Genomic DNA, 15,000 nt, shown 5'->3' on the forward strand with positions numbered 1-15,000 from the left:
CTCTCTCTCTCTCACACACACACACACACTCTCTACACACACACACACACACCCTCTCAACTCCACACACACCACACACACACACACACACACTCTCTCTCTCTCTCACACACACACACACTCTGGTCGTAGAAGGTTCAGTGCTGCCTGTCAGATGTGTTTTACTTCATTGGATGAGGAGACACTTTTTGTCCTTTCTGACCTTGGAGGAGGGGACATGATGTCCGCCTGTCTGCAGAATGGATCAGTGTTCAGGTTCAAAGCCAGTTTGGTGTTCTGGTGGACACACACACACACACACAGATGCTGACACTGATACGGTGTGTGTCTTTGCATGCTTTATCTCTGTGTCTCTGTCTTTCTCTGGCTGTTGTTATCTGTCCGCCGGCTCCGTCTCTCCCCCGCTGTCCACAGCAGATGAACCCGGCCTCCCCCACTGTTTCTTACCCGTGCCCCCCTCGTGTCCCTCAGACTCTTCAATCATGCTCCTTGCCCTCTGGTCCTCCTCATCACGCCTCCCTCCCTTGGCCGTTTTGTGTTCCTCCTGCCGTCTCTACACTGGCCCTGAACCACAGTTTGGATCACCGTCCCTCCTCCCCTGTGTGACCGCCTTGTGTCCTGAGCCTTCCTTCATCAGAGGACACTTGATGTGTCCTGCAGTCATCATGTTTGCAGCCAACACTGAGGACTGCAGGTGTGCTCATGGTGTTAAAGTGTCCTCCCAGCAGCCAGCAGGCGGCGCTGTGGAGCAGAATCTCACACTAAATCCATGAGTCTCGTCTTGTTCTAGTGTGTGTTGTTGAGTTCATCGCCGCCCTGATTGGAGTCATTGCGTCTCCCAGCAGCCAGCAGGCGGCGCTGTGTCTATCATGGTGTCTCCAGCAGGCGCGCTGTGGTCTGTCATGGTGTCTCCCAGCAGGCGGCGCTGTGTCTGTCATGGTGTCTCCCAGCACGGTGCGTGTGGACCAAGCGGCAGCCTTCTGGCTCAGACCTGAAGCCCATGCGGAAGTGTCAAAACTTGTAGTTCACAGCTGCAGCCACTGGGGGCTGGCTCCAGCAGCGAGCCATTTCCATAGACTCCCATGTAACAACTTCACAGCAGAAATGAACATGTTTACAGCCTGGTACAAAAACCACTCTGGTCTCAGATGATAGGTTCCCTTGTAGTGTCGATTGTACGGGGGGTGAATTTGTGAGTGTTGGTCAGACAGAGTCTGCGACCAGGTTCTGTTTTATTTACAGTAAAGATGGTGGCTCATGTCTTGGTTGCCATGGTAACAAGTCCTCAACCTCACAGCTCAATGGAAAGACCTTAAGGCTTTGTAGCTGTGCCCCCCCCCCCCTGGTGTGAATTAATGTGACTGAGAACATGGCCTCCTGTCACTCAGACACACATGTTTAAAGTTGTTCAACCATGGATGATACATGTGTGTCTCAGGTTGTGTCCCCCTCGGCCCTGTCCTCCTGCTGTCCGTCCGTCTGTCCCTCTCCCTGTCTTTCATCTCTCCTGTCCACTCCTTGCGTCTCTCGCGGCTTCCTCTTGTTCTCGCGGCTTTCTTCTGTCTTTGATTCTGTCTCCGCTCCTTTAGCTGATGAAAGAGCCGAGTGTTTTCTTCTCCTCCCGAGCAGATGAAGATGAAAGTCTGATCTGTTTGTTGATGGCGTTACCACGGCAACGTCTCACCTGTTTGCTCGCCTTCAACCCCTAACGAGCAACTCTTAACGAGAAAAACCCTCTTCAAAACAGCAACAACAAACGCACACACAGCCAGGCATAATCAAAAGACACACACACACAGAGCCTGTTCTTGGCAGGGAGTCGGTGGATCTTTAATCCTCATCATGCAGCAGGTATCGATATCAGAGGCTCGCTGTCGCCTCCGATTAGCTGCCTGAGAGGTGCTGAGGGGGGGTGTCCTGTGTGGAGGGAGGCGTAGGCCGATGAGAGTGACGTCACGTCAATGTCTGACGTCACAAGAAGTCAAACACAGGAAGTCTGTGAGCTTTGGACTAATCAGAGCCCTGTGAGGCAGGTGTGTGTCCTCTGTCATCTGATTGGCGGATGTTAACTCAGTGACAGATGCTTGATCCAATCACAGCCTTTCCTTCACACACAGGTTGTCGACACATTAAGATGCACAGAAAAAATGTGGACAAACAAACCGGCTGAGCGCTGGAGCGACTTCAGGAGAGGATGGAGAAAGATGGAGGAGAGATGCAGAGGGTGGAGAGGACGGAGAGGGTGGAGAGATGCAGAGGGTGGAGAGGGTGGAGAGATGCAGAGGGTGGAGAGGACAGAGAGGACAGAGATGGTGGAGAGGACAGAGAGGGTGGAGAGATGCAGAGGGTGGAGAGGACAGAGAGGACAGAGAGGACAGAGAGGACAGAGAGGACGGAGAGGACAGAGAGGGTGGAGAGGACAGAGAGGGTGGAGAGGGTGGAGAGGACAGAGAGGGTGGAGAGGACAGAGAGGGTGGAGAGGGGGAGGACAGAGAGGTGGAGAGGACAGAGAGGGTGGAGAGGACAGAGAGGGTGGAGAGATGCAGAGGGTGGAGAGGACAGAGGGGGTGGAGAGGACAGAGAGGACAGAGAGGGTGGAGAGGACAGAGAGGACAGAGAGGGTGGAGAGGACAGAGAGGGTGGAGAGATGCAGAGGGTGGAGAGGACAGAGAGGACAGAGAGGGTGGAGAGGACAGAGAGGGTGGAGAGGACAGAGAGGGTGGAGAGGACAGAGAGGGTGGAGAGGACAGAGACAGCAGCAGAGAAGGTGTGAACCAGATGAGAGCGAGTAGCAGGGATGAATACTCAGAGAGGCTCAGGCGGGCGGAGGATTGGCTTTTATTGATGGCAGCGTTTTAAGTCGCCGCGGCGTGTTTGCTCGGCTGCATTAGCCCGAGTGCTGAGCTCCACTCACAAAGACTTCGTGTCCTCCATTTGTTTACTGCACTGGATGTTTGACAGCTTCCATCCCTAAAATGTGGATCACATAAAAACTCACACTGATCAATCAGCTGATGATGTCAGCAGCAACCCACTGCAGACTGTGCGACCTTCACTCATCAGGCCCGTCCACCGCCACCCCCCAGGCAGCAGGGGGCGCTGTGGGTAACAGCAGCAGTCTCTGCTGTGATCAGTCCATCGGTTTAAATGTGCTGAAGGTGAAAAGTTTGAACATTTAACAGGTTAGCAGGACAGGAAGTGGCGACAGACGCCATCTTGGAACCAGCAGGGTGATCCAGGTGTTTGGGCCTCAGTATGGTCCTGTCCTCCGATTTTATATACAACACTGTGTGTAAGTAACACACTCTGCAACTGTCCTGTGGGTCAATATGGGGTCAAAGGTCCAAAGCACCACCAGAGGTTTGAATGTGAGTGTGTGTGTGTGTGTGTGTGTGAGAGTTGTGTGTGTGAGAGTGTGTGTGTTGTGTGTGTGGTTGTGAGAGTGGTGTGTTATGTGTGTGTGTGTGTGTGAGTGTGTGTGTCCCTCTTCAGCAGATCGCTCTCAAAGCCTTTAATGAATCCTCCTCACAGCCGTTATGTGTGATGTTAAAAAGCAGCGAGCAGCAGATGCATTCAGGGTCAGGGGCGCTGGCTGTGTGATGTGGGCGGCCGTCTGAAGGAACCCGAGCCTGGTACCTCAGCAGGTCCTGCTGCTCCAGGCTGAGAGCTGAGCTCACTCTGTGGGGGGGTCTGGGTCCATCTGAAGGACCCACAACTGTCTCTGTCTGAGGACGGTAAATCCTGAAGGAGGAAGGATCCATGAACACACCACCAAGCAAACCTGAATGAGGAGGAGGAGGAGGAGGAGGGGGAGGGAAGGCGGGGGAAGAGAGGAGGAGGGGGAAGAGAGGAGGAGGGCAGGAGGAGGAGAGGAGGAGCAGGAGGAGGAGAGGACGAGGAGTGGGTAGGAGGGAAGAGGGGAGCAGGAGGAGGAGGGGGTAAGGGATGGGAGGGAGAGGAAGGGGGAGGAGGGAGGAAGAGGGGGAGGAGGGAGGACGAGGAGGAGGCGGAGGATGGAGGAGGGGGGGAGGCGGAAGAGGGAGGAGGATGAGGGGGAGGGGGAGGAGGAGAAGAGGAGGAGGGGGAGGAGGAGGAGGAGGAAGAGAAGGAGGAAGAGGAAGAGGAGGTAGGAGGAGTGATTTAACGGGCAGTGTGGTCGCTCTGGGCGGTGTCAGCAGCAGAGGGAGCTGTGTGCTCGGCTGGAACTCATCAGGCTGCTGGTGCCGATAACGAGCGCTCGTGGTTTAATTGAGTTAATCAACAATAGAATTAATCAGAGATTTGGTAATTAATGGTAATTGATTGAAACATCCAGTGGGTCACAGCACAGCAGCCCAAACTCTGCTGCTCCGTCTCCGCCCTGCAGCTCGTCCTGCTCGTCCTCCCCCGGCTCCTCCTCACCCTGATGTGACGGAGTCTGTTTGAGCCTGGTTATACTGTGTCCCTGCTGCAGGCACAGGTCAGAGGTCAGAGGTCAGAGGTCAGACCGGGTGGACTCCCAGACCCCCTGAACAACGGTCAGACCCATCAGGAGGACAGGTGTGGGGGACCGTCAGCCGCACAACCTACAGCGTGTGACCAGAAGTGGCTGTTAGCATAGATGACTCACTACACCACCTAGTGGTGCGGCGTGGTATTACAGCTAGCTGGTTAGCATGCTAACAGCAGCAGGCGTCCCTGCAGCACAGTGCTCGGAGGTCATGTCAGGTCCGTCTCCTGGTCGGTGGATCTCGGCCCTCAGCGGAGCTCAGCATCAATACTTGTCTCTGCGTCCTTCACATCTCAAACAGCTTCACAGCACAGCAGCAGCCTCCACCCTCCTCTGTCCCCGCCTCTCCACCCCTCTCTTCACGCAGGTCTCTGTAATTAGATTGTGGAGATGAGGAGGTGGAGGAGAGTTAAGAGGATTTTGTTTTTAGGAGAGGGAGATTTAAGAAGGAGCGAGAGGCTGAAGAGGGGAATTAGAGGAAGAGGAGTGCAGATCCTCGCCTCTTTGTTTATCCTCAGTCCTGACAGAAGACGAGTGGCAGTCAGAGAAAACAAATGAGGACATGAAGACGCCGCCGCTGGTCACATGTGACCCTGGCGGCGGCAGCGGCGTTGCAGTCTGCAGGAAATGAGCCTTTATAGAAGCAGTAATGAGCCGGTGCTGCTCAAGGTTCAGTGTGTGTGCTGCATCGATCCGATGGACAGACTCACCTTCAGACTGAGCTGAGGAGCAGCATGGTGACGTGTTCATGTCTCAGCGGCTCACAGCTTCATATGAGAAGGGTTCAAACAGTAAAGATCAAGACAGAAGCAAGTATGACACTGAGTGAAGATAATTCCTCCACCGCACTGATGAGGTCATCTTCAGGCTCAGATGCTCAGGAGTTATCAGAGGACGTTAGCTCCGTTAGCCTGCTAGCTGCACACACGTGTTTCCTGAGCGTCTGTTTACAGAGGCTTTTATTGTGAAGGAGTTTCAGGACTCACTGATGAGCAGCTCTGATGCGTCTTTGTCTCACTTTAATCTCCGTCCTCTCTCCGTGGTTTTTGTCTCACGGCCTCCGTCTCCTTCTCTGCTGCCTCCTCCTCTGCAGACTCTCCATCTCCTCCTCCGTCTCCTCCTCTGCAGCCTCTCTGTCTACTCCTCTGTCTCCTCCTCCGTCTCCTCCTCTGCAGCCTCTCTGTCTACTCCTCCGTCTCCTCCGTCTCCTCCTCCGTCTCCTCCGTCTCCTCCTCCGTCTCCTCCTCTGCAGACTCTCCATCTCCTCCTCCGTCTCCTCCTCCGTCTCCTCCTCTGCAGCCTCACCGTCTCCTCCTCTGCAGCCTCTCTGTCTACTCCTCTGTCTCCTCCTCCGTCTCCTCCTCTGCAGCCTCTCTGTCTACTCCTCCGTCTCCTCCTCCGTCTCCTCCTCTGCAGCCTCTCCGTCTCCTCCTCCGTCTCCTCCTCTGTCTCCTCCTCTGTCTCCTCCTCCATCTCCCCGTGTGTTTTTGGAAGAAAAGCTTTTCAGCAAACATTTGTCTGCCTGTGTCTGCGGAGCTCTCTGAGTCAACATGGGCCCAGCCGGGCTTGACCGGTCCACAGAAAGACAGACAGAGGATCAGTGCGTGAAACCCAGCAGCGAGACGGAGGATTCTCCCTCTGCTGTCTGGATAAAGGGTTCCATCTGAAGACTTAAAGCGCTCCCACTGCAGGCTGTCCATGGAAACATGCTTCAAATGTTTTTCTGTCTCCCTGTGAACTGAGCGCGCTCGGTGCGTCCACGGCCTCCGTGCTGGAAACAGGCCGCTGTCTGTGTTCACTCCTAAATCAACATGTTGTGTGAAGGTGTGGGTTTATTGAGCCTGTGTGACATGATGAACAGCAGGCGGCCATCACAGCAGGTTCACATCCAGCAGTCACTGAAGGAGAGAGACGCTGTTAGCACTGCGTCTGAGGCATTGGGTGGTATTGATCTGATATCAGCTCCATCAGGTCAGCTGACTGCTGTTGATCATGTGTGTGTCAGGCTTTGTGTCGTGGAGTCAGAGTGCAGAGCGATGGCTGCCGTCCTCTGACTGTAACTGGCTGAATGATCCTCCTTTCATACGTCTTCCTGCTGCAGCTATTTGTCGCAGAGAGAGTATCACTCATTGTGTTGTTGTTAGAGCCTCTAAGACACACACACACACACACACACACACCAGGCTTGTCCTCTTGAGCCTCTCTGCTGTATTCTGCATCCCCATCTCCTGTTTAGACAACCGGGCGAGCCACAAATATGCTAAACTGAAGAGAGCGAGGAAGAGGAGATGAAAAGTGTGTGTGTGTGTGTGTGTGTGCAGGAGGGAGGAGAGAGAGAGAGAATCCCATTTCATTGTAATAGTGTTTAATATTTATTGGAAAAATGTAAAGAAAATGTAAAGGAAGTGCTTTGCAGCGAGCGGGCGGGATTAGCATAAATAGTTCGGGCTGGGACGTGTTCGGCGGCTGCTGCAGAGGAGGGAGGCCGTCCCCTCTCCTCTCCGTCACACACACATTCATATGCATATGTTTGCACACACACACACTCGTGCACGGGCCTGCATGAGTAAACATGCAAACACACACACACACACTGACCTTTGAGTGTGAAAACTCATCAGCATATAGTGATTTATAATGGGCAGGGCCACTGCGTGTGTGCTGAGTCTGAGGAAAGGAAACATCAACACAGATGTCGATCCCTTTGTTTTGATGGGTTAAACGTTCCAGAGTCTGATCTCACTCCTGCTGTGTGACAGACTGTGACTGTTAGCTAACCTGCTAACACAGAGAACATGGCTAAGTGATGGAGCACAGTGCAGCACCCACACACCCACCGCTGGCACTGCCTGGCCCAGTGATGCAGCGCGGCTAACCTACAGCTAGCTGCTGGATTGGACTGTGTTTTGTTCTGGAAGAACACCTGGAAACATCTGGATCATCTTTAAGTGATTCATGCACAGTGATTTACATTCACACATCGGCAGCAGCAGGTGGCGCCACACTTGTGGATCATCTTATAAGCATTTATTTGTGCCGGCTGTTAGCCTGTTCACTCACTGTGTACAGTTAGCCGGCTAATGGTAGCTTCAGTACATACAATACGTTTCTTCTGACGCTAATGCTACGCTGGTTAGCCTGTTAGCTCAGTGCTGCTTTACAGTGACAGGTTAAGCTCCAGCAGTGTGTGGATGTGACACCAGCAGCTGAGCACTGACAGGTGGAGGGCGTCTCATGTTTCCTCTCTGCTGTGTCTTCCAGTCACTGTGTTCGGAGATTCGAGCTCGCCGCCGAGGAGTCTCGTCCGTCCTGAAACTCTGCCAGAAGCTGCTGCAGCAGAGCCAGGTGAGTGACATCACAGGAAGTGGGATTACTCCATCTGATTTTTTGAGATGACGCTGTTGTAAAAGCTGTGAAAACATGTTTAATCATGAGCTAATCTGTCTTCTGGGACAGTCGGGCCCCATGGCTGAGGTGGGCCCGGATGCGGAGCAGCACCGAGAGGCCCTGCAGCTGCTGTCAATCAACCTGGAGAGGAGGTGGGAGGCGATCGTGATGCAGGCGCTGCAGTGGCAGAACCGGCTGAGGAGAGAGCAGGGAGAGCAGCAGGTGAGAGCGCTCTGACATTTACACCGCACGCCGCGGGCAGTCAGCTGACACGCCGTTACACTCAGCGAGCACGCCAGCCTCTGATTTGATGCGCTGAAAGACAGATGGTTCTGTGATTGAAGGCGTGGAGCGTCTTCAGGAAGCTGACACAGTGTCATAATGAGCTCGCACAGTCACAGTCTGACCTGATTTGTTTGTGAAGCAGGAAGTGAACGTGCTGAGGGTCTGTAACAGGCTGCCCGCTGGACTCATGTTATCTGTGCAGGCGTGGAGCTCCTCAGGGGTCCGACCCGCCTCCTCTTTCATTATCTGCTGAAAATGATGATGATCAGACCCACAGTGGCTCCGCGGCTGGTTTTTCATTGATGTCTGTGACTTAAACACATCCTCTGGTGGACAGACTCTACTTTTATTTCCCAAATTCTTTCTCATATATGCATAAAAACCTCAGTTCTGTCCAATCAGAGTCCAGTCAGGAAGTGCTGCCAGTTCTGTCCAATCAGAGTCCAGTCAGGAAGTGCTGTCAGTTCTGTCCAATCAGAGTCCAGTCAGGAAGTGCTGTCAGTTCTGTCCAATCAGAGTCCAGTCAGGAAGTGCTGTCAGTTCTGTCCAATCAGAGTCCAGTCAGGAAGTGCTGTCAGTTCTGTCCAATCAGAGTCCAGTCAGGAAGTGCTGTCAGTTCTGTCCAATCAGAGTCCATCTTTTTTGATCTGATTGGCTGATGTTAGCTTGTTAGCTTCCTCATCAGAGCGGTGTTGATGAGAACTGAAAGAATTGGCTGAATGCTGCTGTTCATGTTTCTGCTGCTGCTTTTCTCCCTGTCACACACACACACACACACACACACACACACACACACACACAGGCTGTAGAGGAGAAGACAAATAACGGAGGCCGGACTCTCTGACCTCGCTGCCTGGCTGCAGAGTAATTTCACTTGTGCTGGAGATGAGCGAGGAATAAAGAGAGAGAGGCTTTCATATGTGGGTGGGTTAGTTTATAAATGAATGCTGCTGTGTGATAAAACGATTGTCCTGTGTGTGTGTCACTGGTTTACAGATGGCAGTGTGAGACTGTTTGTGTGTTTGTGTGTGTTCAGCGTCCAGATGTGAAGATGTTGGTTTAACAAGAACATGTCTTTGCGGGAGTCTGATCAGTCGTCATTGATCACATGTGATCACCGTGTGGAGACACTGTGGACACACCGTCTGGACACACCGTGCGGAGACACTGTGGACACACCGTGTGGACACACTGTGTGGACACACCGTGTGGAGACACCGTGTGGACACACCGTGTGGAGACACTGTGTCCACACCGTGTGGAGACACCGTGTGTCCACACCGTGTGTCCACACCGTGCGGAGACACTGTGGACAGTCTGTCTCTGCACGTCCTCCACTTTTCGCTGTTGTCACAGAAATGGCAGCATAGTTTGCTTGATCCTTTTCACTTCCTGTTTGACGTGTCCTCAGCCATCTTTGCTCCGCCTCCTTCTTCTATTGAGTCCAGCTTCAGTCCAGCAGGGACATGGTTTCAGTCAGCAGGACATTTGTTTGCTGTGGGCACCAGAGGACCTGAGACAGAGCAGGTCCAATGAGTCTCAGCCCCAGCAGCAGGGGGTCATGAGGACAGGGTCTGGTGTAATGTATGGAAATGATATTTCACAACACTTGTGTCTCAGTTCTGAAACATGTTTCCACAAACATGGAGCGTCCCACCTGTGATTACATTCAGAGCGGCTGTTCCTCCTCCACTCTGCATGGAGAGGTGATTTATCTGTGCGCCTCATGTTGAATCAGACCGGTGATGCTGCGCTCGCTCAGCGCTCTGACAACCGCTACAGCAGCGGGCCGGCAGCGAGCGGAGCTTCAGGAGCCGCCACATGAATAATCGCCCCGGCGCTGCTGGATAGCTGCGCTCTCCTTGGGCCTTCCAGCAGATGCTATGCTAACAAATGGGAGCAGTCAAAGCAGAGCTAATGGGAAAAGTTTCCTGTTTGGACCCACACACACACACACACACACTAAAACAGGCTCAGCGTACAGCAGTGAACGCATCACACGATGTTCTGCCCTGGTGTGAGAGCAGGCGACTCCATCATGGCGTCCTGCTGAGGAGGACAGGACTTTCTCTTTGGACTGAGTCTGGTGCTTAATTTCTGGAGGACACTTCATTTTCAGACTGAGCTGTGTGGTGCATTCATGGACCGTGGGACAGATCTTTCAGGAAAGTTTAGCACGCTGCTGTAACGTGTGTGTGTGTCTGCTGTGTGTCCTCGACAACATGAAGTGATTAAACACACCCAGAGTTCAGCTGTTCAGTGAAATGTGTGGAATCACACACACATGAATTATGTAGCAGCTCTGTTGGATTTGATTGGATTAGAGTTCTGATTGATGGCAGACACACACACAGACACACACAGACACACACACAGACACACACACACACAGACACACACACACAGACACACACACACACAGAGACACACACACAGACACGCACACACAGACACACACATACACACACAGACACACAGACACACACAGACAGACACACACACAGACACACAGAGACACACACAGACACACACATAGACACACACAGACACACACAGACACTCACACAGACACACACACAGACACACACACAGACACACACAGACACAGACACACACAGACACACACAGCCAGCTAGTTTATTAGATTAATAGGCTATGAATGGCTAATACGAATTACCCCCTCTCTTGTTAACGAGACGCGGAGCAATTTGTATAATTATGTGTGTGTGAGGAAGAATTCCTGTGTCTAAGCATATTTTCAGACAGCGCAGCTTCTGAAGGCTCTGATTACGTATTTACTTTGGGGTTTTCAGCGTGCTGCTCCTTCTCTCAGAAGTCCTTTCTGAATAATTCATCGCTTTGTTCCAGAGTGGAATAATTTGTGTTGAGATTTATGAGCAGTTGCTTCGGGGTGGGCTGATTTCACTCAGTGTGTGTGTGTTTTAAATGATCACAGAACATGTTCTGTCAGAGTCGCGTTTCTTTCTAACATCGTCTGGAGCAAAAACACAAAGCAGCAGAGCTCACAGAGTGTTTGATTAAAAGGTGCTGAGAGGAAACTCACCGCGCTCAGTCACTGCCATCAGACAGTACACAGCTGATCACGGCCGATCACTGCTGATCACTGCCGATCACGGCTGATCACTGCTGATCACTGCTGATCACTGCCGATCACGGCTGATCACAGCTGATCACTACTGATCACTACTGATCACGGCTGATCACGGCCGATCCTGTCCTGTCTGTCACTCAGGACTGAGGGACTGGATCAGTCAGAACTGACCAAACTGTCATCCTCCGAGCGTCCAGCGGCGCTCTGTCAGCCAGTCCTGGTTCCTGTCCTCTGCAGAGTTAAAGGCCTCACAGGTCATGCAGCACCTGGAGGTCTCAGGCTGATCCAGCGTTCACTTCAGATGTTCTCTGCAGCATGTGGACCTCTTCAGTCATCTTTCTTTTCTCTTTCTTCTGCAGGTTTCTCAGAACCTTCTGGAACCAGGTTTAGTGGACCTCCAGCAGATCAGCCCGGTGTCAGCTGGTCCCGTTGGCCCGGCGCCCGATGACTCGTGGGAATGGGATGAAACAGACATGACAATCACAGAAGCAGAGCCAGCAGAGGCCCCGGAGCCCGACCTGACCCACAGCCTCCCCGCAGGGAACCCTCCCATCAGACCTGAGGCCAGTCAGGGAGTGTCTGAGGACCAGTCCAGGAGGATCCCTCAGTCTGTCGCTCCCAACATCAACAACAACAACGTCTACCAGGTGTACAGCCTCCATCAGGTGGAGCTGTACAAGCAGCCGCAGTTCCCCCGCTTCTCCACACCGCACCGATCAGGGAAGAGGAAACTCCTGCTGAAGAGCCTCAGTAAGGACTCCTCCTTCTCCTCCATCGAGTCCCTGCCAGACCTGCTGGGAGGTTTGATGTCAAGCGGCCGCGGAGGACAAGCCGAGAACGAGGGCGGCAGAGGGAGCGGCCAGTCAGCGAACAGCCGCCGTTCAGAGAGCGAGAGCGGGATCGTCAGCGATACAGGAGACACCACAACGACCAACTCTGAAACCCAAGGAGAGGAGGAGGAGGAGCAGAGGAAGGACAACCACAAGTACAGAAGCAGGAGGAAGGAAGAACTCCGAGGCAGAGAGGAGGAGAAGAGGAGGAGGCCCAGGAGGGGGGGCGGGGAGGCGGTAGAGATCCTGATTAATGGACGTGTGATCCTGACGCCCGCTGACTCTGACTCTGACTTTGAGGTGGGAGGACTTGGCAGAGACTCCATCAAGGTGGAGCAGGATGGAGGCCGGGCGCCCAGTCCGGTCTTATCTCAGGGCTCCTCCCTGGAGTCCCTCCTGGCTCTTGGTGTGGAGTTGTTTCCCTCCAAAGACCCCCTGCAGCGGAGCGCCTCCCTGGAGAGCGGCCTGGGCCCCTGCTGCGGTGCTGATGCGGAGCAGGACCCGGGGCAGAGGAGAGGGAGTGATGCCGGCGAGGGGCAGGAGAAGAAGAGCGAGCAGCCGCCCAACGGAGAGCTGAGCCTCAGGACCCTGGACCTCCTCAGACGTCTGGAGAACATCCAGAGTCCTCTGGCAGCGAAGATGACCCGAAGTGTTTCTGACATGACGCTTCGGAGCAGTTCCCCACAGACCAGCCGCCTCCCTGCCTCGCCGTCGCTCGGCGGTCGACACGCCCCCCTGTCAGGGATTTCACGGAAAGGACCGCCATCACTGATAAACGAGGGCTCAGCAACAGCATCACTGACGGAGCTCAGCAGCGCCGAGGACTCCTCTGTGGGGTCAGAAGATTTCGCCAGAAACCAACGCCACCTTTTTCTGGATCCCTTCACGACGGCCAACGCCAACGCAGGCAGGCAACGTTACCACGGCAACAGCAGAGGAGGACAGGGGGCCGACGAGGCGGACGCAGCAAGTCTGAGCATGGTGGTGAACGTGTCCTCAGCGTGCACAGACGAAGACGAGGACGACAGCGACCTCCTGTCCTCCTCCACGCTCACGCTCACCGAGGAGGAGCTGGGCGTTAGGGAGGGGGAGGATGAAGAGGAGGACAGGCTCAGCGGCGCATCCTCCGGTAATGAGGAGGACGAAGATGATGATGATGAAGAGGAAATGGAGGGTTCCTACGTGCTGGGCCTGGAGTACATGAAGAGGGAGCTTCAGAGTTGGATCCGATCTCCTCGCACCTCCTCCTCCTCCTCTAAAACAGAGGCGGGCCTCCGGGACGAGCTGCAGTGTGGGACCTTCACCTCCTCCTGTCAGAACCAGGAGCAGCGCTGCTTCCTAAACCAGGCAGCCGCCAAACTACTGGAAACCAACAGCGGCAACAACCGAGGAAGAAGAGAGCAGGAGGAAGAGGAGGAGAACAGGAGGAACGCCACCAGGAGCTTCATCAGCCAGTTTGTGGACGACGTGGAGAACGGGAACGTGGAGCAGAGCGGTTTGAAGGGGAAGGACGAAGACGACGAGCTCCTGAGGGAGGAGGCCAGCGTCTTCACGAAGAAGGGAGAGTCTGTGAGGGAGTCGTATGTCTTCACCAACGCAGGAGAGACGGTCCAGGACGAGAGCGATTCGACAAAGCAGCTCCGCTCTCCGTCCTCTGAGCCCCTCCCCACACCCTCCAATCGCGCCTCCTCTTTGGTGGGACAGCTGAGTGGCGAGCTGCCCTGCCACAGCTCCTCCCTCCCTTCACCGCCTTCTCTCTCACCCATGGACGACCACAGGTCCTGTACCGCCACTCACGGGGGCCGGCCGGCGGCCAGCGGGCGGAAAGCCATCACCGCTCAGGAGAAGTTCAAGTTCTCCGCGGTTGTGACGGAGGAGACGAGGCGTGAGGTCCGAGACAAAGACTCGTCCCTGCCTTCTAAAAAGTGGCACGGCTCCCACTCCACCTGCTGCAAGCACCTCCCCACCCCCGCCTCCCTCCACCCGCACAGCGCGGACGGCGGCGGGAAGGAGAACGTGCACGACTTCGTGATGGAAATTATTGACATGACGTCAGAGGCGCTGAGGAGCAAAGAGAGCGAAGACCCGAGGCCGACCGAGACCGAGCAGAGTCCTGCATCGCTGACCCAGATCAGAGACAAGGTGGACACACACACACACACACACACACACACACACACACACACACAGACACACACACACATTTTGAGGAGAAAGGTTTGAGAAGTGGGAAAAGTTGTGTGAGTTCATTTGCTCGCTGAGGTGAAGTAATTCAATAAATCGCATCACAGATCAGAACTTTTAGGACTAATTTCTAATCAGAGGAAAGAAATCAGGCAGAAAAAGTGTCAAATATTAACGTGGAGGTGACAAAACAACACAAAGAACGTGTTCTGATTGTTCTTTCATGTTTTTATTAACCCTTTGAGGAAGCATCATCAAACTTTAACCTTTCCACTGGTCCCTAAAAGCTTCCTGTGTGGCGTGCTGATCTTCCTCTCTCCTCATCCTCAGGTGCTGGAACACTCCCACAGGCCGCTCCACCTTCGGAAGGGCGACTTCTACTCCTACCTGTCTCTGTCCTCCCACGACAGCGACTGCGGGGAGGTCAGTCAGTGTGTGGAGGAGAAGAGCTCCACCCCGGCGCCCTACAGCCTCCCGTCCTACGCAACGCCGACGCAGGGCCTCCACAGCCCGGAGCCGCTGGTGGACACGCCGCCGTCCAGGCTCTGCGCCCTGGACCTGCAGTCTGCTGACAGACAGGCCGTCAGCGCTGCTGGCGAGGAGGCAGCGAGCCCCTCCCTCTCCCTGCCGCCCAGCCCTGACATCAGGGATGAGGAGACCCTGTTCGCGGCCTGCACGGAGGAGGTGTACCTCGGCCCGCCCCTCTGCTACAG

General features: G+C 54.3%; 2 protein-coding genes across 2 annotated transcripts in view; both read left to right on the top strand.

Moving 5' to 3' along the window:
• Window positions 1-1,709, top strand: part of LOC114427751 (A-kinase anchor protein 6-like) — a 74,557-nt gene extending 72,848 nt beyond the window's left edge. The window contains exon 15 of the mRNA XM_028395965.1: window positions 1,590-1,709. Within this exon, the coding sequence (XP_028251766.1) occupies window positions 1,590-1,709 (120 nt within the window). The remainder of the gene's footprint in view (window positions 1-1,589) is intronic.
• Window positions 1,710-3,246: 1,537 nt separating this feature from the next.
• The window catches only part of LOC114428016 (A-kinase anchor protein 6-like), a 15,857-nt gene continuing 4,103 nt past the window's right edge, over window positions 3,247-15,000 (top strand). Inside the window, exons 1-5 of the mRNA XM_028396311.1 lie at window positions 3,247-3,292; window positions 7,751-7,834; window positions 7,946-8,098; window positions 11,633-14,245; window positions 14,618-15,000. The exon at window positions 14,618-15,000 is cut by the window's right edge and continues 559 nt beyond it. Of these exons, the coding sequence (XP_028252112.1) occupies window positions 7,955-8,098; window positions 11,633-14,245; window positions 14,618-15,000 (3,140 nt within the window). The 5' untranslated portion in view covers window positions 3,247-3,292; window positions 7,751-7,834; window positions 7,946-7,954. The remainder of the gene's footprint in view (window positions 3,293-7,750; window positions 7,835-7,945; window positions 8,099-11,632; window positions 14,246-14,617) is intronic.

This window comes from Parambassis ranga, chromosome 22 (genome assembly GCF_900634625.1).
Source record: "Parambassis ranga chromosome 22, fParRan2.1, whole genome shotgun sequence".
NCBI classification, from domain to species: domain Eukaryota; kingdom Metazoa; phylum Chordata; class Actinopteri; family Ambassidae; genus Parambassis; species Parambassis ranga.